Source organism: Lucilia sericata, unplaced genomic scaffold (genome assembly GCF_015586225.1).
Source record: "Lucilia sericata isolate MDLA Ls3-8-SP2 unplaced genomic scaffold, ASM1558622v1 Contig000234F_arrow, whole genome shotgun sequence".
In the NCBI taxonomy this organism is placed as follows: domain Eukaryota; kingdom Metazoa; phylum Arthropoda; class Insecta; order Diptera; family Calliphoridae; genus Lucilia; species Lucilia sericata.
In genome coordinates, this window is record NW_023994261.1 from 453400 (window position 1) to 478024 (window position 24625).

A 24625-nucleotide genomic window follows, 5' to 3' on the forward strand; every position below is an offset into this window, starting at 1 on the left:
CTATAGACTAGACTATAGACTAGACTATAGACTAGACTATAGACTAGACTATAGACTAGACTATGGACTAGACTATAGACTAGACTATAGACTAGACTATGGACTAGAAAAGACGAAAAAACTGTAACATTAAAAAGTACCGTTCCCCAAATTTTAAGTCTTCACGTTCTGGTCGATTTACAAGTTTTTATTAAATAAATATATTTCATTGGTTTTGTCTCAAGGACAAATGAAAATCAATTTAATATTTAACGAAATTAAAAAAAATTTAATTATTTTACCTAAGCACATGTTGTTTAGCACAATACAAATTTGCATATTTAAAAAACATTATTAATTAATAATTTATTACACTGTTTACGCAATTTTGTAATGAAAATTAATATTAACCCATATACAATTTTTCTGGCATAATAAATAAATTTATTATGTATATTTTTCAAACATTAATAAACACAACATCAAAAACAACAATTATATAGTACATACTATATAATTTTTACAAATTATACAATAATTATAAATTATTTTAACAAAAAAAGGCCTGTCTGTCATTATTTTATTTTTTTTTTTTTTGTACTTACTGTCTCTTTTTTAATAAATTACAATTTAGTACAGTCTGAAAGTTATATTTGAAATTACGTTTGAAAATTAAGGAGCGTTTTGGTTTTTTTGTTGTTGTGCCAATATTGAAATTTATAATTTATTATGTTTTTTTATTATTGTCGCTTTATTTACCATATGTATATAATTATATATTTTATTTAATTGTACACAATGCAAAACAAACAAAAAATTAAAATTTTATTTCTTAATAATAAAGAAATGAAAATTTCATTAAAATTATTCGTTAAGAAAGTTTTGGATGATTATGCATTAATATCTTCAAATAACATAATACCAAACTAAATATAGTCAAGATTATAGTCCAGACTATTAACTTGAATATAGGTCTTACTATAGGCTAAACTACAGACTACAAACAAGAGTCCATATTATAGACTAGAATCTTTTCTTAACGCTTTCTTTAGCTTTAATAAAAGTTTACAAGCGTTGAAAGAAAGTTTTGTTAAGTACAAAGTGAACCTCATGATCACAAAATTTTTTTACTACTTATCATTCAGTCTAGATAAAATCAATTCACATTTGAATTATCGACACGAATTTAGTTAAGACAACATCCATTACTATTGTAGACAAACTCCATATTTATAATTTGTAATCTCTTACAACTGCTGTCGTTAATATTCTATTACAAGTCAGTGATAGCAAACATATCAACAGAAACCCAAAATATTTTTTTATTTATAATTTTTTAATAGTTACTGACCATTTTTAATTATTTTTGATATTATTTTAATTATTATTCTTAATTTTTAACTACTGTGCACATACAATGACTATTTTGTTTATTATTAACAAAATGTATTTCTATTGCCAACTTTAAAAAAATATATAACTGCTTTATCGGTTACCAATTTCATTACCTATAACACACTGAAAAACAATGATAAAGCAGTAGTCGATAAAGCTGTGTATTGTCATATAATGTATTCAATAAAGACAGTGTGTGGTAAATAGTTTTTCATGGTGGAATTCAGTAATCTTTTATTTTTATTGCAAGCATTTCATAAGTAAACTTTAACAATAGTAAAATTGGATACTTAGACTAGACAATAGTCCAGTAGTATGGACTATAGTCTAGTCTGGTCTATAGTCTAGTCTGGTCTATACGTCAGTCTATAGGCTAGTCTATAGTCTAGTCTATAGTCTAGTCTATAGTCTAGTCTATAGTCTAGTCTATAGTCTAGTCTATAGTCTAGTCTATAGTCTAGTCTATAGTCTAGTCTATAGTCTAGTCTATAGTCTAGTCTATAGTTTAGTCTATAGTCTAGTCTATAGTCTAGTCTATAGTCTAGTCTATAGTCTAGTCTATAGTCTAGTCTATAGTCTAGTCTATCGTCTAGTCTATAGTCTAGTCTATAGTCTAGTCTATCGTCTAGTCTATAGTCTAGTCTATAGTCTAGTCTATAGTCTAGTCTATAGTCTAGTCTATAGTCTAGTCTATAGTCTAGTCTATAGTCTAGTCTATAGTCTAGTCTATAGTCTAGTCTATAGTCTAGTCTATAGTCTAGTCTATAGTCTAGTCTATAGTCTAGTGTCTAGTCTTAGTTCTAGTCTTAGTCTATCATAGTCTAGTCTATAGTCTAGTCTATAGTCTAGTATATAGTCTAGTCTATAGTCTAGTCTATAGTCTAGTCTATAGTCTAGTCTATAGTCTGTCTATAGTCTAGTCTATAGTCTAGTCTATAGTCTAGTCTATAGTCTAGTCTATAGTCTAGTCTATAGTCTAGTCTATAGTCTAGTCTATAGTCTAGTCTATAGTCTAGTCTATAGTCTAGTCTATAGTCTAGTCTATAGTCTAGTCTATAGTCTAGTCTATAGACTAGTCTAAAGTCTGGACTATAAACTAGTCTATAGTCTGTACTATAACTAGTCTAAAGTATGGACTATAGTCTAGTCTAAAGTCTGGACTATAATCTCGTCTATAGTCTACTCTATAGTCTAGTCTATAATCTGGACTATAGTTTAGACTAGACTATATTGCAGAATATAGACTAGATTATAGTCCAGACTATAGACTAGATTATAGTCCAGACTTTAGACTAGACTATAGTCCTTACTTTAGACTAGACTATAGTCCAGACTGTAGACTAGGCTATAGTCCAGACCATAGTCTAGTAAAAAAAATAAAAAAGTACTCTTTTTATTATAAGTTACTAAGTTACAATTTCAAAATTAACATTTTTATGAAAGCTATATAATAATTTGTATCATTTTAATATATTTTAGTCATGGTTACTTTTTTCCATTTTGGTTACTTTTTCAGAAATTTGTTTTTAAGAGTTGTGGCAACACTGCTAGAGAAACTTCAACAAAAAAACAGTTGATAAAATCAATTCGCAGCGAACGGTTGTACAACAAACAGAGAGTTACAAAATTTTAATAAAAAAAAGGAATAAATAATTATTAATTATATTAAAATTTGTGTTTAAAATTAAAAGATTATAAAGAAAATTAATTTAATTTTCTTTTGTACTAGAAAAACAAGACTTAAAAAGTGTGAGTAGATAAAATTAAACGAGACTAAAACAAAATTGATTTTGTGTATATAAATAATAAATTTAAAAGAAAAAGCCGGTTCGTTAGGTATATATTTACCTATGTATGTGTTGTAAATATATATATATATTTATTAAATATATATACTTATTTGTATAGATATTTATTACATTTAATAAGTAAAGTATATAAACGTTTTACAGATACAGATATTGTTTAAAGTGAAAAGCAAATAATTTGTTTAAAAGAAAAGATAAAACAACAACTTGTTAATAATAATGTAATTGATAGTTACAACAAATAGGCGATAATTTTATGAATAATGTAAATAATTTTGAAAATTTTCCATTAGCAATTTGACCGCCCTTTTTATGACCTGCCCTTTTTAAAACAAAAAACACGTGTTATTATTAAATTTTCTAGAAATTTCATAAAATGTTTATAAAAATATAAGCAAAACTAACAAATAAAATAAAAACTAGCTATACAATCGTTGTCCATAGCTGTTTTATTTCTACCATTTGTTATTGTAATATTTTTGTATGGATGGTGGGTATTTCTGGTTAGGCACGTATACCACCACGTTGTTTTTTTCTATATTTCTTTTCATTAGTTCTCTACCTACTCTTACGCGCACACACTATATTCACCCAATGCCTTTCCTATCCCCTTTCATTTTGTGTTTACTCTTTTTCTCTATCAGCTGTTTACCGGCTGGAGAAGATGCTGCTGCTCTGCTGTTGCCCAAACAAAATTGTAAAGAATAACAACTAAACACAGAGTAGGTATGATGTCTAGGGTAATGGTATATATTCTAAATTGCAGAACTGCGCAATTTTTTGTTAAATACTTGTTCTAATTTCTCTCAAAAGTAGCAAAAGTTTAAAAATAATATTAAATGTTATATAATATATGTATGTTTGTATATAAAATACATTAAAGTGGGCTCAGAAAATGTGGAATAACTTGTATTAACTGACAGGTTTTATAGGCATTTGTTTGTATGTAATGAGTTGTTTATCTAAATGGTTGATTTTAGTTATACAAATTTTCTATTTAGGTTTAATGACATGATTTTCTTTATTTAAAATTTCCATCATAATACATTGTTAAAGTTATATCTTTGGTATACTATCAGATTTATATAAATATACTTTTCGATATATTCTCCTATAGGCCCTTTTTATCTATCGACAAGTCTATAGTTTTTCCTAGAACTAGAACTGAACTAGAACTAAACTAGAACTGAACTAGAATTGAACTAGAATTGAACTAGAACTGAACTAGAACTGAACTAGAACTGAACTAGAACTGGACTAGAACTGAACTAGAACTGAACTAGAACTGAACTAGAACTGAACTAGAACTGAACTAGAACTAGAACTGAACTAGAACTGAACTAGAACTGAACTAGAACTGAACTAGAACTGAACTAGAACTGAACTCGAACTGAAATCGAACTGAAATCGAACTGAACTAGAACTGAACTAACTGAACTAGAACTGAACTAGAACTGAACTAGAACTGAACTAGAACTGAACTAGAACTGAACTAGAACTGAACTAGAACTGAACTAGAACTGAACTAGAACTGAACGCGAACTGAACTAGAACTGAACTAGAACTGAACTAGAACTGAACTAGAACTGAACTAGAACTGAACTAGAACTGAACTAAACTGAACTAGAAATGAACTAGAACTGAACTAAAACTGAACTAGAACTGAACTAGAACTGAACTAAAACTGAACTAGAACTGAACTAAAACAGATCTAGAACTGAACTAGAACTGAACTGAACTTGAACTGAACTAGAACTGAACTCGAACTGAACTAGAACTGAACTCGAACTGAACTAGAACTGAACTGAACTAGAACTGAACTAGAACTGAACTAGAACTGAACTAGAACTGAACTAGAACTGAACTAGAACTGAACTAGAACTGAACTAGAACTGAACTAGAACTGAACTAGAACTGAACTAGAACTGAACTAGAACTGAACTAGAACTGAACTAGAACTGAACTAGAACTGAACTAGAACTGAACTAGAACTGAACTAGAACTGAACTAGAACTGAACTAGAACTGAACTAGAACTGAACTAGAACTGAACTAGAACTGAACTAGAACTGAACTAGAACTGAACTAGAACTGAACTACGAACTGAACTAGAACTGAACTAGAACTGAACTGACGAACTGAACTAGAACTGACTAGAAACTGAACTAGAACTGAACTAGAACTGAACTAGAACTGACTAGAAACTGAACTAGAACTGAACTAGAACTGAACTAGAACTGAACTAGAACTGAACTAGAACTGAACTAGAACTGAACTAGAACTGAACTAGAACTGAACTAGAAACTAGGAACTAGAACTGAACTAGAACTGAACTAGAACTGAACTAGAACTGAACTAGAACTGAACTAGAACTGAACTAGAACTGAACTAGAACTGAACTAGAACTGAACTAGAACTGAACTAGAACTGAACTAGAACTGAACTAGAACTGAACTAGAACTGAACTAGAACTGAACTAGAACTGAACTAGAACTGAACTAGAACTGAACTGGAACTGAATTAGAACAGAACTAGAACTTGTCTATCGACTAGTCTTTAGACTTGTCTCTCGACTTTTCTATTGAATCGTCTATCGATTAGTCTCTAGTCTCATCTATAGACAACTTGATAGATTTTTCTATTTACTAATCTATAATATTTTCTATCCAATAATCTAAAAAGTAAAATTGAACATTTCGACCGGTTCCAACAGAAATTAAAAAGAAAATCTCCACTTTCAAACAAGTATATTTTTCGACAACATTTCTTTATGTAAAATCAATTTTGTGTGGAGTTTTACCATGCATACAGAAAAAGTCCAACTAAGGCTCCATGTTTGTCATACTCCATCATCATCATCGTTGCTGACAACTTGTATCAGTGTTTGTTAGCTGTATTTATCTCCAGCTAACATAGACTATTTGTGGCATAAAGCAAAATATATGTAAAATATAAATACATACAGTTTTTTTAAGCACATCCATAATCTTTTTGCTCAAGAGTACAACGACAACGAGTCAAGCAACAACCAACTAACCAAACAGCCAACCAACTAACATGTTTCACTTTTTTGTTTTTGCACTGCAAAATTTCTATATGAAAACAAATAGTTTTATGAAAAACAGAAATGCACACTCAACATAAATAAAACAAAAGTAGAGGAAAAACATGTTTGTTCATATGTTTAAGTCATTGCTGTTGTATGTGATGTGGTGTGTAGGTGCCCCTGTTAATGTAGAAAAAATAGCAAATGCAGAAAAGTTTATTGACTTTTTGACCTCTAAAACCACTTTAGAGAAGAAAAACTCATGAATACTACTCGTTGTTTAATGTAATATTTGGTATAGTATGTTTGTATGTTTGTTGCCTTGCGCTATTGTAATGTAAGTTTTACGAAAATTTTTAAAGAAAGCAAAAAGAAAACAAATCGATGAAAATGTTTTTGATTAAACTGAATTTAAGAGATTTAGTTAGAATATAAGAAAAAGTTTATTTTTTCTTTGAATTACATCAAAATTTTCAGTTTATAAATAAATTTAAACAGTTTTAGTTCAGTTCTAGTTCAGTTCTAATTCAGTTCTAGTTGAGTTCTAGTTCAGTTCTAGTTTAGTTCTAGTTCAGTTCTAGTTCAGTTCTAGTTCAGTTCTAGTTCAGTTCTAGTTCAGTTCTAGTTCAGTTCTAGTTCAGTTCTAGTTCAGTTCTAGTTCAGTTCTAGTTCAGTTCTAGTTCAGTTCTAGTTCAGTTCTAGTTCAGTTCTAGTTCAGTTCTAGTTCAGTTCTAGTTCAGTTCTAGTTCAGTTCTAGTTCAGTTCTAGTTCAGTTCTAGTTCAGTTCTAGTTCAGTTCTAGTTCAGTTCTAGTTCAGTTCTAGTTCAGTTCTAGTTCAGTTCTAGTTCAGTTCTAGTTCAGTTCTAGTTCAGTTCTAGTTCAGTTCTAGTTCAGTTCTAGTTTAGTTCAGTTCTAGTTCAGTCTAGTTCAGTTCTAGTCAGTCTAGTTCAGTTCTAGTTCAGTTCTAGTCAGTTCTAGTTAGTTCTAGTTCAGCTTCTAGTTCAGGTTCTAGATCAGTTCTATTAAAAAATACCAATAAATTTTGAATTTGTAGAAAATTTGCAAACAAATTTTGGAATTTTATGAAAAATATCGGAATTTATTTTTAAATATGTATTAATTTCTCAATCATTATGTTTAAAGGGGTTGTTAAATGACAATTATTTATTCATTAAATAAAATTTTTCCATTTATATAAATGTTTCATTATTATTTTTATTGATAAAACAATTGGTCATGTGTTTTCTATAAAAAATACTTCATTATATATCATATTCCATAACTATATACTTGCATTTATTAATTGTATATAACAAACACCTGTAATAGATAAGCATTATGTGAAACAATAACAAACTATCCTAAATGTAGAAAATCTCAAAACCCTAGAGCTTCTTTTTCTTTATACACCTCCCCCTTTTTCTGTTTGTTTTACATTTTTATCTTAGTTACTGCCAGTAGAACTGTTTTTTTTTCTCGCTCTATACAAACATTTTATCGACCAAATTGTTTGTAGTTAACTATATAAACTTGTAGTATGTAATATTAATACCCCTAGATTTTGTAAACAATGTCGTCCTACACTCGTTGTGATAATAATACTCAACTAATCAGTTTGTTTTTTATTTACATTTTGTTTTTATTTATATGTACTTTTTTTATTTTTATTAATTTTTTTATAGTTTTTTATATTTGTAATTCTTATACATCTACTTCTATATAATATACACTTTATTTTTGTATACAAATATAAGTAGTTTACAGCAATAATTTTACTCTCATCTAAATGTATACAATTTGGTGAAAATTTCTAGTATCATTTTGGAAGGGAATAGTCTGTTCAATCTTTAATATATAGACTGAACTAGTTTAGTATAAAGTCCAGTCTAGTGTATAGAGTATAGCCTAATCTATAGTCAAGTATATAGTCTAATCTATAGTATATAATCTAATCTATAGTCTAGTCTATTCTTTAGTCTAGTTTCAGATCACTTCCAGTTCAGCTCTATTTCAGTTCTAGTTCAGCTCTAGTTCAGTTCTAGTTCGGTTCTAGTTCAGTTCTAGTTCAGTTCTAGTTCAGTTCTAGTTCAATTCTAGTTCAGTTCTAGTTCAGTTCTAGTTCAGTTCTAGTTCAGTTCTAGTTCAGTTCTAGTTCAGTTCTAGTTCAGTTACAGTTCAGTTCTAGTTCAGTTCTAGTTCAGTTCTAGTTCAGTTCTAGTTCAGTTCTAGTTCAGTTCTATTTCAGTTCTAGTTCAGTTCTAGTTCAGTTCTAGTTCTAGTTCAGTTCTAGTTCAGTTCTAGTTCAGTTCTAGTTCAGTTCTAGTTCAGTTCTAGTTCAGTTCTATTTCAGTTCTATTTCAGTTCTAGTTCAGTTCTAGTTCAGTTCTAGTTCAGTTCTAGTTCAGTTCTAGTTCAGTTCTAGTTGAGTTCTAGTTCAGTTCTAGTTCAGTTGCAGTTCAGTTCTAGTTCAGTTCTAGTTCAGTTCTAGTTCAGTTCTAGTTCAGTTCTAGTTCAGTTCTAGTTCAGTTCTAGTTCAGTTCTAGTTCAGTTCTAGTTCAGTTCTAGTTCAGTTCTAGTTCTAGTTCAGTTCTAGTTCAGTTCTAGTTCAGTTCTAGTTCAGTTCTAGTTCAGTTCTAGTTCAGTTCTAGTTCAGTTCTAGTTCAGTTCTAGTTCAGTTCTAGTTCAGTTTTAGTTCTGTTCTAGTTCAGTTCAAGTTCAGTTCTAGTTCAGTTCTAGTTTTAGTTCAGTTCTAGTTTTAGTTCAGTTCTAGTTCAGTTCTAGTTCTAGTTCAGTTCTAGTTCAGTTCTAGTTCAGTTCTAGTTAAGTTCTAGTTCAGTTCTAGTTCAGTTCTAGTTCAGTTCTAGTTCAGTTCTAGTTCAGTTCTAGTTCAGTTCTAGTTCAGTTCAAGTTCAGTTCTAGTTCAGTTCTAGTTCTGTTCTAGTTAATTTCTATTTCAGTATTAGTTAGGTTCTATTTAATTTCTTGTTTATTCTAGTCTATAATCTAGTCTATAGTCTTGTCTGCAGTCTAATGTATAGTCAAGTCTATAGTATAGTGTATAGTCTAGGCTATATTCTAGTATATAGTCTAGTCTATATTCTAGTCTATATTCTTGTCCATCGAATAGTCTGTAGTCTATCATATTTATAGAGAAATTTATAGTCTTTCGGTTTTTCGGTAGTGTTAATCGGTCGACTAGTCTGTTTCATGAACACTGCTATAATTTTGCATCATTCTGTTAATTGGGGGAGCGGGTCGGAGGTTTGTTTGTCAATATATATACGACTGCTAGAGTATGAATATAAAAGTCAAAACAAAATGGGGACAAATGGCTGATGATGGTTCGTTCTCTTTCTCTAATATGTATTGTTTTGTTTATTATTTTCTTTTATTGTTATTTTTTGTTTTTTTTTTACTTCTGCTTCGTTATACTTTCTTAATTTGTACTCGGTTTTTCTTTAGCTATTTGTAAAACTCTGGTCGTTTGCCTTTCGTCGTTTTGAGGTTTATGCCGGATTCTTACCGGTAAAATTTTTTTTACTGAGATCTTAAAATTCAAAATGTATTCATTATAAAAACTTTGTTCAAACAATAAACAACAAAACTATAGTGAAAAAAAACTATTAAAAAAAATTAAAAAAAAGAAAAACTTTTGCAAACAACGTGTATTTTTCATAAAGCAATTGCGTAAGTTTAACAAATTTAAATATTTTTTGTAAATTGTAAAAAACTACATACTACGCATTTATTTGAATATATTTTATACTTTTTGGTGGAATTTTTTTAATATTTATTTTACAAACATTTTAAAACGTGCTCATAAATAATTTAGAGTTTGTAATTTATACTTTAGGTTTGTAATATTACTTTTTATTTATTTATATTCTTTTTCTTTGGTAAACCTACATGCATATTTAATTAAAAACAAATAAAATTTACCTTTCAATTGCGTATTTAGAATACAAAATTTGTTGATAACAATATACAAACATATGTATAAATAATAGAATTTAGCATCAAATGTTAGAAGTGTGTGCCAAAATAAATTAAATTAATATATAAATTATTCCAAAATAGATTTCACCTAAATATAAATGAGAGTTTCTCAATTTTCATCAAAATTTACAGATTTTTAAACTTAAAACCTTCAAATCTGTGTAGCATTTAATGAAACAGATTAACAGATTTTTACTATTTAAATTTATAACTTTAAAATATGTAATAATAAATATATTATAATAATAACTTGCCCACGTTCGACAGCAGGTTTTAATTGAAAAAATAAATCAAATTTATTTAAATAGATAATTAACACTTTGAGAATTAATTGTACTTATGTGTATTTCGAGTCGATTTTGATTAGGAAAATGTGTAGAAAAAATCTGTTTATTATTAACAAATTTTGTTTACTTTTTTCTGAGGTTTCTCTTATCAATAATTATTTCAATGACAAAAAAAAAAAAAAAACCGCCGGCTAATTGATAAGCATTTAGTGGAACCCCTTGTGCAGAGTTTTGGCAAAAAGACACGCAATAATGAAGTGTCACAAAAGAATATGTGTTTCTAGATTTTAATGGAATATCTATTGAATTTTGCGTTATCTTTTAAAATGAAATTCAAAAATATTTTAACCCTATGAAGGAAAACTTCAGATCTGACAGAATTATAGATCAGTTCAGTTTTAGTTCTGTTCACATTCTGTTTTAGTTCAGTTCAAGTTGAGTTCTAGTTCAGTTCTAGTTTAGTTCTAGTTCAGTTCTAGTTCAGTTCTAGTTCAGTTCTAGTTCAGTTCTAGTTCAGTTCTAGTTCAGTTCTAGTTCAGTTCTAGTTCAGTTCTAGTTCAGTTCTAGTTCAGTTCTAGTTAGTTCAGTTCTAGTTCAGTTCTAGTTCAGTTCTAGTTCAGTTCTAGTTCAGTTCTAGTTCAGTTCTAGTTCAGTTCTAGTTCAGTTCTAGTTCAGTTCTAGTTCAGTTCTAGTTCAGTTCTAGTTCAGTTCTAGTTCAGTTCTAGTTCAGTTCTACTTCAGTTCTACTTCAGTTCTAGTTCAGTTCTAGTTCAGTTATATTTCAGTTTAGTTCAGTTCTAGATCAGTTCTAGTTCTAGTTCAGTTCTAGTTCAGTTCCAGTTCAGTTTTAATTCTGTTCTATATCAGTTCTAGTTCAGTTCTAGTTCAGTTCTAGTTCAGTTCTAGTTCAGTTCTAGTTCAGTTCTACTTCAGTTCTACTTCAGTTCTACTTCAGTTCTAGTTCAGTTCTAGTTCAGTTATATTTCAGTTTTAGTTCAGTTCTAGATCAGTTCTAGTTCTAGTTCAGTTCTAGTTCAGTTCCAGTTCAGTTTTAATTCTGTTCTATATCAGTTCTAGTTCATTTATAGCTCTAGTTCAGTTCAATTTAAGTTCAGTTCTAGTTCAGTTATATTTCAGTTCTACTTCAGTTCTAGTTCAGTTTTACTTCAGTTCTAGTTCAGTTCAGTTCCAGTTCAGTTTTAGTTCTGTTCTATATCAGTTCTAGTTCATTTATAGCTCTAGTTCAGTTCAATTCAAGTTCAGTTCTAGTTCAGTTCTAGTTCAGTTCTAGTTCAGTTCTAGTTTAGTTCTAGTTCAGTTCTAGTTCAGTTCTAGTTCAGTTCTAGTTCAGTTCTAGTTCAGTTCTAGTTCAGTTCTAGTTCAGTTCTAGTTCAGTTCTAGTTCAGTTCTAGTTCAGTTCAAGTTGAGTTCTAGTTCAGTTCTAGTTCAGTTCTAGTTTAGTAGTTCTAGTTCAGTTCTAGTTCAGTTCTAGTTCTAGTTCAGTTCTAGTTCAGTTCTAGTTCAGTTCTAGTTCAGTTCTAGTTCAGTTCTAGTTCAGTTCTAGTTCAGTTCTAGTTCAGTTCTAGTTCAGTTCTAGTTCAGTTCTAGTTCAGTTCTAGTTCAGTTCTAGTTCAGTTCTAGTTCAGTTCTAGTTCAGTTCTAGTTCAGTTCTAGTTCAGTTCTAGTTCAGTTCTAGTTCAGTTCTAGTTCAGTTCTAGTTCAGTTATAGTTAAGTTCTAGTTCAGTTCTAGTTCAGTTCTAGTTCAGTTCTAGTTCAGTTCTAGTTCAGTTCTAGTTCAGTTCTGGTTCAGTTCTAGTTCAGTTCTACTTCAGTTCTAGTTCAGTTTTACTTCAGTTCTAGTTCAGTTTTAGTACAGTTCTAGTTCAGTTCCAGTTCAGTTTTAGTTCTGTTCTATATCAGTTCTAGTTCATTTATAGCTCTAGTTCAGTTCAATTCAGTTCTAGTTCGGTTCTAGTTCAGTTCTAGTTCAGTTCTAGTTCAGTTCTACTTCAGTTCTAGTTCAGTTTTACTTCAGTTCTAGTTCTGTTCAGTTCCAGTTCAGTTTTAGTTCTGTTCTATATCAGTTCTAGTTCATTTATAGCTCTAGTTCAGTTCAATTCAAGTTCAGTTCTAGTTCAGTTCTAATTCAGTTCTAGTTCAGTTCTAGTTCAGTTCTAGTTCAGTTATAGTTCAGTTATAGTTAAGTTCTAGTTCAGTTCTAGTTCAGTTCTAGTTCAGTTCTAGTTCAGTTCTAGTTCAGTTCTAGTTCAGTTCTAGTTCAGTTCTAGTTCAGTTCTAGTTCAGTTCTAGTTCAGTTCTAGTTCAGTTCTAGTTCAGTTCTAGTTCAGTTCTTCTTCAGTTCTAGTTCAGCTTTAGTCCCGTTCCAGTTCAGTTCTAGTTCAGTTCAGTTCCAGTTCAGTTCCAGTTCAGTTTTAGTTCTGTTCTAGATCAGTTCTAGTTCATTTATAGCTCAGTTCTAGTTCAGTTCAATTCTTTTGTAGATATTAACCTAGCGAATTCTCTATAGACTTGTCTCTTAACCAGTCTATTCTTGTCTTGTTCTGACCTATAAATACGCTACGCAAAGACATTTATTTATAAACGCTCATGGTTTCAGAAACTATTTCATCTGCCCCTAAAAAAATCATCTGCCAACCAAAATTTAGTTGAAATTCTAACATTATATTTCATCATTTCATTTATTATTGAAATTTATTAACGAGAATCTCAAAAAATTATGACGTAGAAATATAGTATTGCGTAAATTTTTGTTTAAATGTTTTGTATTCATTATCAAAAACACTTCAATGACAAATTAGCCGGCATCCATTAGAAGACATACTATTTATATAGAACAAAATGATAATACAATTAAACAGGTGGAGCGGCTTTAGTTTTAGATAAAGTACAATTATAAATATTTGTGTATAAGCAATTTAATTTATAAACATTTAATACTTTTACAGATAAAAAATATTTCAACAAATACAAAAAAAAAATTAAAAGGCTTTTACAAATTTCAACAGCGTGTTTATAAAAGTTTAATTGACACAATAAATTGAAAATAAACAAAAAAATAAACTTCATTAAGGACAATTACAGCGAGAGCGTGTTTTAGAAGAAAAAACTCCAGCATCATTTGTTTGTCACGATTTACAAACTGCATACGCAAATTGCGTCATGTCCGCAACTTCGACTAGTACAGCACCACTTCATCATCAGCAGACTCAAAAGACTAGCAATCCTAAACTACAACAAACAACCTACAATAATCAGCAACAACAACAACATCCCGACATAACAAAGGAAGAATTCGAACGCATATCGGAAGCTCTTAAAAAAGAGGAATTTCGTAAATTATTCCTTGATTATATCGAAGAAATCCAAGATCCTGAAAATCGTAAACGTTATGAAGAGGAAATCAAACAAATTGAAGCTGAACGTGGTGTTGATGTAGTCTTCATACATCCTGAACCGGGATTTGTTATTAAAACTTCACAGGATGGCAGTCAAAAATGTTTTATCAATTGTGCGAAGAGTGAACATGTAGCTAAGCCAACAAATCAAATATGTTTGGACCCTAAGACGGGTACTCGTGGCCTCAGCTGGTCTATACCGATGGCTCAGGCACCACCACGTGATGATTTGGATAATAATAAGAAACGTTGCCGGGTCTATGATGTTGTCTTCCATCCGGATGCTTTGTATTTGGCCGAACGTAATACATCATTTCATAAGTGCCTTGTCGATACAGCGCTGGATGCTGTGGAGAGAGAATATAAGGTGAGATAGATAAATAGAAAGATAGATAGATAGATAGATAGATAGATAGATAGATAGATAGATAGATAGATAGATAGATAGATAGATAGATAGATAGATAGATAGATAGATAGATAGATAGATAGATAGATAGATAGATAGATAGATAGATAGATAGATAGATAGATAGATAGATAGATAGATAGATAGATAGATAGATAGATAGATAGATAGATAGATATCAGTCTGTAGTCTGGACTATAGTCTAGTCTAGTCTGACTATAGTCTATAGTCTGGACTATAGTCTAGTCTAGTCTATAGTCTGGACTATAGTCTAGTCTATAGTCTGGACTATAGTCTAGTCTATAGTCTGGACTATAGTCTAGTCTAGTCTATAGTCTGGACTATAGTCTAGTCTATAGTCTGGACTATAGTCTAGTCTATAGTGTGGACTATAGTCTAGTCTATAGTGTGGACTATAGTCTAGTCTATAGTCTGGACTATAGTCTAGTCTATAGTCTGGACTATAGTCTAGTCTATAGTCTGGACTATAGTCTAGTCTATAGTCTGGACTATAGTCTAGTCTATAGTCTGGACTATAGTCTAGTCTATAGTCTGGACTATAGTCTAGTCTATAGTCTGGACGATAGTCTAGTCTATAGTCTGGACTATAGTCTAGTCTATAGTCTGGACTATAGTCTAGTCTATAGTGTGGACTATAGTCTAGTCTATAGTCTGGGCTACAGTCTAGTCTATAGTCTGGTCTATAGTCTATTCTTTAGTGTGGACTATAGTCTAGTCTATAGTCTTGTCTGGTTTGATCTCTCACAAGCATTTTAAACATTTCCTAAAATTCCATTTGCCAAATTTCTACTTCATTTACAGGTCACCCTAGATCGTATTAACATCAAATTTCCTAAACTACAATTCAAGGGTATTGCCCGACCAACTGTGATACGTAAATTGGCTAAAGATCCACCGGCTGAATGTGAAGAACCACATCCGCTGGAGAATATCTATCCAGCTAAACCCTCAGATAATGCTGGTATACCCAAAGTGCTGCCTATGAAAACCATCGACTGTAGCAAAACAGCGACAGCAGCAACAAAGCAATCATCTGATTATTGCACCCCAAAGTACACAATAAAACATCGTCATGATGTTGATCTCACTGAATATACACATGAATTAGATGCTAAATTACATGTCTCTACACCGCGTGAACTAGTTGTAGACATTGAATTGCCCCTCTTGAATTCAAGCAACGAATGCCAATTGGATGTTACTGAGAAGACGGTGTTCTTGCTGAGCGAACGTGCGGGCGCTAGATATCGTTTGAACATTGATTTACCTTTTAAGGTGAACGATAAAGAGGGTTCGGCTAAATTTGATGTGGACACGAGACATTTAGTTATAACACTGCCCGTTATACGAGCAAGTATAGAAAAGCAAAGGCGTATGCATGAGAGCCTGCTACATTTAAGTCGTGAAGATAGTGGTGTCGAAAGTGATATGCGTGATGAATTGTTATCGAGTAATAGTGAATCGCCAGTAGAGGAAATAATTTCAACAACCATGGAACAAATCTTAAACAAGGCTAGTGAAGACATCAATCCTATACAAGAGGGTAAGTGTGAAAATATTAAATTATTAAACATACTTTAGGCAAAGTCTAATTAGATTTTTTCTTTGTTTTACTTTAAGCTTATGATACAAAATCGGAAGACTTTTTACAATCCAATATTGATTATCAATTACCTGCCAAATTCGATTGTAATGTTTTGGACAATACCATGTCTTATGTATTGCATGTACGTAATGTACAGGAAGACTCCTTACAAATAAAACGTGCTGATAATGAATTGCATTTAAAATTCATTTCCCTGGGCAGCGGTTATTATCCCACACATTATTCGTTTTACATACAACTTCCTAACCAGGAAAAAGAGGCTAAGATACTACAAGCCGATGCTGAGGCATGGGAAAATAATGTGGTTTTAAATGTACACTTGAACACAAGTGCCGAAAGTGTTTCTAGCTATCTAGCTGGTTTAGATAGTGATCATTTGCAAGAGCATGTATTGCAGCAAAAGTTAAAAGTGGCCCACAAGTCGAGACAACGACAAAAGGAACAACAGCCCTCTTTAGACATATCCATAGAACGTTCGGAATGTGAGAAAACTGTGGAAATTGAAATAAAATCTAGACCGGGTGAAATGTCTACCTGTAATGCCAATACTACAGAGGATGAAGAAGATGCCAATGCAAATGGTTCGGGAGAGGCATCTGCCTCCAATCAGACGAACCAAAAGAAAGTTAATAAAAAACAAAAACGTAAAAATAAAAAACGTCGTTCTCTTTCTGAGTCCGCTTGTGATGATATTAAAGCATATCAACAACAGCAGCAACAGTTGCAACAAAATTCCATACCAACTGCAGTGCCCGAAGTTAATGAAACAGAGCGCGATGAAAATGCAGAAGATGCCGATGATGATGAAGAAGATTCTTCGCCCGAACGTACAGAGAAAACCGCAAAATCTATGCATGCTACTTCACTATCCATGAATGTTCCCTTGGCTAGTTCAAACGACAACTCCGGTTTGACCCAGCAACGTAAACATCGTAGCTTCTCTGAATCTCGTGATAGCGCTGTTAGTTTTAGTGCTGGTAGTTCGTCGTACAAGGGCATTTTAAAGCATTACAGTCGTTATGAACCCAGACCTTCAATATCTGATTCCTGCGATTCCATCGATGAATATTCATCATCTGCCTATTCGACTTCTGTTGATGGCATGACTAGTGCTTTTAATTCTTTGCGTTTTTCACAATCATTTAGTGATATTCCGGAGGAAAATGTTGTTGGTCTTTCGGAAAGTTGCAAGAAGACTGTACGTTTTAGTGAAGTCATTAAGAAGCAGGTGTTTAGGTAAGTGTTTTCCCGAAGGTGGATTAATAAGTGTAATAATTAGTAGGGAAAAACAGTAAAAAGGTCTAAAGGTTGGGCTGTAGTCTGCACTATAGTCTAGTCTATAGTCTGGACTATAATCTAGTTTATAGTCTGCACTATAGTCTGGTCTGTAGTCTGCAATATAGTCTAGTCTGTAGACTGCACTATAGTCTAGTCTATAGTCTGGACTATAGTCTGGACTATAGTCTGGACTATAGTCTGGACTATAGTCTAGTCTATAGTCTGTACTATAGTCTAGTCTATAGTCTGGACTATAGTCTGTACTATAGTCTGGACTATAGTCTAGTCTGTAGTCTAGTCTGTAGTCTGCACTATAGCCTAGTCTGTAGTCTGCACTATAGCCTAGTCTATAGTTTAGTCTATAGTCTGCACTATAGTCTAGTCTCGACTATATTCTAGTCTGTAGTCTGCACTATAGTCTAGTCTATAGTCTAGACTATAGTCTAGTCTAGAGTCTGCACTATAGTCTAGACTAGTTTAGTCTGTAGTCTGGACTATAGTTAAGTCTGTAGTCTGGACTATAGTCCAATCTGTAGGCTGGACTATAGTCCAGTCTGTAGTCTGAACTATAGTCTTATCTGTCATATGGAGTGCAGTCTAGTGTGTAGTGTGAACTATAGTCTAGTTAATAGTCTGGACTATGGACTAGTCTGGACTATAGTCTAGTCTATAGGCTGGAGTACAGCCTAGTCTATATTATAATCTAGAATGTAGTTTTTTATAGTTTGGACTCCAGTACAATCTATTGTCTAGACTGTAGTCGTGGCTATAGGCTGGTATAATCTCTGTAGTCTTGGATATAATCTGGTCTATAGTCTGGACTATAGTCTAGTCGATAGTCTGGACTATATTCTAGACTATAGTTTAGTCTATAGTCTTGGCTATAGTATAGTTAGTCTATAGTCTTGGCTATAATCTGGTCTATAGTCTTGGCTATAGTATAGTTAGTCTATAGTCTTGGCTATAATCTGGTCTATAGTCTTGACTATAGTCTTGACTCTAATGTTGTCTATAGCCTGGACTATAGCCTAGTCTGTAGTCTGGACTATAATCTAGTCCATAGTCTGGACTATATTCTGGTCTATTGTTTAGTCTATAGTATTGACTATAGTCTGGACTATAGTCTTGCCTATGACATGTGATATACCCTAGTCTAGTCAACATATAGTGTTCGCTTGAAATAAGTATTACATTTCTTTAATATATCATTTAATGTTAAATTAATAATTTTTATATTCACAGATTAGACTCGAGCATCTTGGGACAACGTAAAAAGAATCAAAAACGTCGTGATCGCAAACAAAGAGCTTTGCAAAGACGTCTCAGTGAAGGAGATTCAGCTGACTATGAAGATAATAAGGTAAATTTATTAATTAAATAAATATAAATTTTTATTTAAATAAATTTAAGTTTAGTTAAAAAAATCATACAAGTTTCAAACATAAACATGATAAATAGTTGCTATTTTTTCGCTAAATTTACTACAGTTGTTTTAAATTGAAATTTTTAATGGATGGCATCTAAACGAACCCAATTTAACACAAGTTAAATAGTGACGCAGTCAGTATCTAAAGACAGATTTAACTGATTTGACTTTACATTTTGTCGTACGCATTTTATGTTTTCTTGTTGTTTACTTGATTTTTATTGTTTATGAGATAATAGAATGTGTATTTTTTTATTATTTTTCTGAAAAAAAAAACTATAAAAATAAACAAAAATAGGGAAATTATGGCACTATGCCAACTAAATGTATATGTTCTACATAAACTAAACAACCGGCCATCTTAACCACTGCCTATGGCATACGACGAGGGTATTATTTGTTTTCTTTTTTTTTTTCACTTTGTAATTATGAGATATTAGTTCGGTTTTGAAATGTACATATCATTTTGTTTATTATTTATTTTCATTTATTCATTTTACTTAATTTGTTTGTTATTCTTGTTGTCTTGTGTTTTTATACGTTACTTTAGTTTTTTTTATTATTTAATCGATTACAGCATTTAATTGCTGTAGGTTAGTTACACTTTTATAATAATTGCTATAAATAGTTTTTTTTTTCTTAATTTTTCTTTTAAATTGTCGACATTATTCTTTAATGATATTGTTATAACGATGTTAATATAACGACATTTTTGTAGTTGATCCATAAAATATTATATATTTTAGATCTTATCTATCTATGGGGACAATAGACTTGACTATAGACTACATTATAGACTAGACTATAGATTAAACTATAGACTATAAATTAGTTTATAGAGTAGACTATATATACACTAGACTATAGACAAAACTATAGGCTAGACTATAGACTGAACTATATACTGGACTATAGACTAGACTATATACTAGAATATAGAGTAGACTATAGACTATACTATTGACTATACTATAGAATAGACTATAGACTAGACTATAGACTAGACTATATACTAGACTATATACTAGTCTATAGACTAGACTATAGACTAGACTATATAATAGACTATATGCTAGTCTATAGACTAGACTATAGACTAGACTATATACTAGTCTATAGACTAGACTATAGACTAGACTATAGACTAGACTATAGACTAGACTATAGACTAGACTATAGACTAGACTATAGACTAGACTATAGACTAGACTATAGACTAGACTATAGACTAGACTATAGACTATAGACTAGACTATAGACTAGACTATAGACTAGACTATAGACTAGACTATAGACTAGACTATAGACTAGACTATAGACTAGACTATAGACTAGACTATAGACTAGACTATAGACTAGACTATACTAGACTATAGACTAGACTATAGACTAGACTATAGACTAGACTATAGACTAGACTATAGACTAGACTATAGACTAGACTATAGACTAGACTATAGACTAGACTATAGACTAGACTATACTAGACTAGACTAGACTATTGACTATACTATAGACTAGACTATAGACTGGACTATAGACTATACTATAGACTAAACTATATACTAGAATATAGAGTAGACTATAGACTATACTATAGAGTAGACTATAGACTAGACTATAGACTAGACTATATACTAGACTATAGACTAGACTATAGACTAGACTATAGACTAGACTATAGACTAGACTATAGACTAGACTATAGACTAGACTATAGACTAGACTATTGACTATACTATAGACTAGACTATAGACTGGACTATAGACTAGACTATATACTAGAATATAGAGTAGACTATAGACTATACTATAGAGTAGACTATAGACTAGACTATAGACTAGACTATATACTAGACTATATACTAGTCTATAGACTAGACTATAGACTAGACTATAAACTAGACTATAGACTAGACTATAGACTAGACTATAGACTAGACTATAGACTAGACTATAGACTAGACTATAGACTAGACTATAGACTAGACTATAGACTAGACTATAGACTAGACTATAGACTAGACTATAGACTAGACTATAGACTAGACTATAGACTAGACTATAGACTAGACTATAGACTAGACTATAGACTAGACTATAGACTAGACTATAGACTAGACTATAGACTAGACTATAGACTAGACTATAGACTAGACTATAGACTAGACTATAGACTAGACTATAGACTAGACTATAGACTAGACTATAGACTAGACTATAGACTAGACTATTGACTATACTATAGACTAGACTATAGACTGGACTATAGACTATACTATAGACTAAACTATATACTAGAATATAGAGTAGACTATAGACTATACTATAGAGTAGACTATAGACTAGACTATAGACTAGACTATATACTAGACTATAGACTAGACTATAGACTAGACTATAGACTAGACTATAGACTAGACTATAGACTAGACTATAGACTAGACTATAGACTAGACTATTGACTATACTATAGACTAGACTATAGACTGGACTATAGACTAGACTATATACTAGAATATAGAGTAGACTATAGACTATACTATAGAGTAGACTATAGACTAGACTATAGACTAGACTATATACTAGACTATATACTAGTCTATAGACTAGACTATAGACTAGACTATAAACTAGACTATAGACTAGACTATAGACTAGACTATAGACTAGACTATAGACTAGACTATAGACTAGACTATAGACTAGACTATAGACTAGACTATAGACTAGACTATAGACTAGGACTATAGACTAGACTATAGACTAGACTATAGACTAGACTATAGACTAGACTATAGACTAGACTATAGACTAGACTATAGACCTAGACTATAGACTAGACTATAGACTAGACTATAGACTAGACTATACTACTAGACTAGACTAGACTATGACTAGACTATAGACTAGACTATAGACTAGACTATAGACTAGACTATAGACTAGACTATAGACTAGACTATAGACTAGACTATATACTAGACTATAGACTAGACTATAGACTAGACTATAGACTAGACTATAGACTAGACTATATACTAGACTATTGACTAGGATATAGTCTATACTATAGACTAGACTATAGACTAGACTATAGACTAGACTATAGACTAGACTATAGACTAGACTATAGACTAGACTATAGACTAGACTATAGACTAGACTATTGACTAGGCTATAGACTATACTATAGACTAGACTATAGACTGGACTATAGACTAGACTATAGACTTGACTATAGACTAGACTATAGACTTGACTATAGACTTGACTAAAGACTAGACTATAGACTAGACTATAGACAAGGCTATAGACTAGACTATAGTCTAGACTATAGACTGGACTATAGACTGGACTATAGACTGGACTATAGACTGGACTATAGACTGGACTATAGACTAGACTATAGACTAGACTATTGACTAGACTATTGACTATACTATAGACTAGACTGTAGACTGGACTATAGACTAGACTATAGACTTGACTATAGACTAGACCATAGACTTGACTATAGACTTGACTAAAGACTAGACTATAGACTAGACTATAGACAAGGCTATAGACTAGACTATAGTCTAAACTATAGACTGGACTATAGACTGGACTATAGACTAGACTATAGACTAGACTATAGACTAGACTATAGACTAGACTATAACTAGACTATAGACTAGACTATAACTAGACTATTGACTAGACTATAGACTGGACTATAGACTAGACTATTGACTAGACTATAGACTATACTATAGACTAGACTATAGACTATACTATAGACTAGACTATAGACTATACTATAGACTAGACTATAGACTTGACTATACTATTGACTAGACTTTCGACTTGACTATAGACTAGACTATATACTAGACTAGACTATTGACTAGGCTATAGACTATACTATAGACTAGACTATAGACTAGACTATAGACTAGACTATAGACTAGACTATTGACTAGGCTATAGACTATACTATAGACTAGACTATAGACTGGACTATAGACTAGACTATAGACTTGACTATAGACTAGACTATAGACTTGACTATAGACTTGACTAAAGACTAGACTATAGACTAGACTATAGACAAGGCTATAGACTAGACTATAGTCTAAACTATAGACTGGACTATAGACTGGACTATAGACTGGACTATAGACTGGACTATAGACTGGACTATAGACTAGACTATAGACTAGACTATAGACTAGACTATAGACTAGACTATAACTAGACTATAGACTAGACTATAACTAGACTATTGACTAGACTATAGTCTAGACTATAGTCTAGACTATAGACTGGACTATAGACTAGACTAGACTATAGTCTAGACTTTAACTAGACTATTGACTAGACTTTGGACTAGACTATAGACTAGACTATATACTAGACTATAGACTAGACTATAGACTAGACTATAGACTAGACTATAGACTAGACTATGGACTAGACTATAGACTAGACTATATACTAGACTACAGACTAAACTATACACTAGACTATAGTCTAGACTACAGACTAGACTATTGACCAGACTATAGACTAGACTATAGACAAGACTATAGACTCGACTAAAGACTAGACTATTGTCTAGACTATAGACTAGACTAGACTGGACTATAGACAAGACTATAGACTAGACTATAGACTAGACTATAGATTAGACTATAGACTAGACTATAGATTAGACTATAGACTAGACAAGACCATAGAGATCAATATAGATTAGAATAAAAACTAGAATTTTCTAAGTACATATATACTAAAATGTTCCACTGTTCTTTAACAAAACACAATGTTAATAAAAAATTGTTTTTCTTTTCCTTTTAGCCCATGGCCCCATTGCCAGCCTCAACACCCAATGCTCAATATTTAAAATCGAAAAATAATCAACAAAATGTGGCCAACAATTGTAAAAATGTTAATAACAATAAACATAATAAAACAGCTGATAAGAAATCGAATAAATTACGTGCCAGATTAGAATCAGAATCATCATCAGATGTAGATAATCATAAAAACTCTATGATGTTTGAAATGGATATGTAAAAGCAACAATCACAACAACAGCAACATTCTTAATATTAAAAATCAATCATACATAAAAATACCACCCACCACCACCAACAGCATAAATTCAAAAAAAAAAAAAAATCATCACAAAAAACACACATATTTTTTCATAAAATTCATATTATATCAAGTAATTGTTTTATAGATGATAAATATGTATTAATTAAATGTAATTTTTAATTGTTATAGTGTAGTAGGGTTATAGAATGTAGTTTTCTAGTAACATTCGATTCGTAAATGCGAAAAATTAAAATAATGCCTTAAAAAAAACAAAACTGTTCATACATATGGATTAATTAAAAGCATGCTTTTTATTATTATTATTATCAAACAATTAATCATCATTATTAAATTAGTTACCTTTTCAAAATTGGCCTTAAGTTGAACAAATTTTATAAAGATTTATTTAACCTCACAAAATTATATTAGTTTTTAGTTATGATTTTTTTTTAACTTAATTATAACACAAATTCAAAAAAGACTTATTATATTTAAAAAAATTGTTGTTTCTGGAAAAAAATTTAAAATTTAAAAAAAATCTAAATTTTTGTTATTTTTTGTTTTAATTAAAAATTTTAGTTAATTTTAAATTGTATAATTAAATTGTATTGCTGTAATAATTGAAATTTTGAAATCTATCTTTGCATGCTGTGTAGTTATAAATAAATTACTGCCTAATTCTCTTTTTTTTTTATATTTATAAATAATATGTTTATAGAATTTAGTTTGTTAACTCAAATAGTTGCCTGTTATATGACTTAACTATTGAGTTTAACTATTTTCTTTGATTTATTTCCTTATGTTTTTTCTTATTACATATATGAAAATATTGAACACATTTTATTGTAATTCCTTAAATAATTGCGTATGTTAGAG

At 31.0% G+C, this 24625-nt stretch overlaps 1 protein-coding gene across 2 annotated transcripts; it reads left to right on the top strand.

The window, feature by feature from the left end:
* The first annotated feature begins 2945 nt into the window (after nt 1–2945).
* LOC119602471 (protein kintoun) lies at nt 2946–24060 on the top strand. Of its 2 annotated transcripts, none has more exons than XM_037954014.1 (6): nt 2946–3123; nt 13478–14294; nt 15159–15900; nt 15978–17199; nt 18484–18601; nt 23507–24060. In XM_037954014.1, the coding sequence occupies exons 2-6, from the start codon at nt 13692–13694 to the stop codon at nt 23723–23725; spliced, it is 2904 nt and encodes a 967-aa protein (XP_037809942.1). In that variant the 5' UTR covers nt 2946–3123; nt 13478–13691; the 3' UTR covers nt 23726–24060. The 2 variants fall into 2 exon arrangements, with proteins under 2 accessions (XP_037809942.1, XP_037809943.1); XM_037954015.1 differs by lacking the exon at nt 2946–3123 and adding an exon at nt 9712–9914.
* Nucleotides 24061–24625: the final 565 nt, after the last annotated feature.

Excerpts from the sequence above, each read along its gene's own strand:
- LOC119602471 (XM_037954014.1), top strand. The coding sequence starts at position 13,692 with ATGTCCGCAACTTCGACTAGTACAGCACCACTTCATCATCAGCAGACT. Across the intron at positions 15,901-15,977 it reads CATCAATCCTATACAAGAGG|CTTATGATACAAAATCGGAA; the intron begins GTAAGTGTGAAA and ends TTTTACTTTAAG. Across the intron at positions 18,602-23,506 it reads CTGACTATGAAGATAATAAG|CCCATGGCCCCATTGCCAGC; the intron begins GTAAATTTATTA and ends TTTTCCTTTTAG.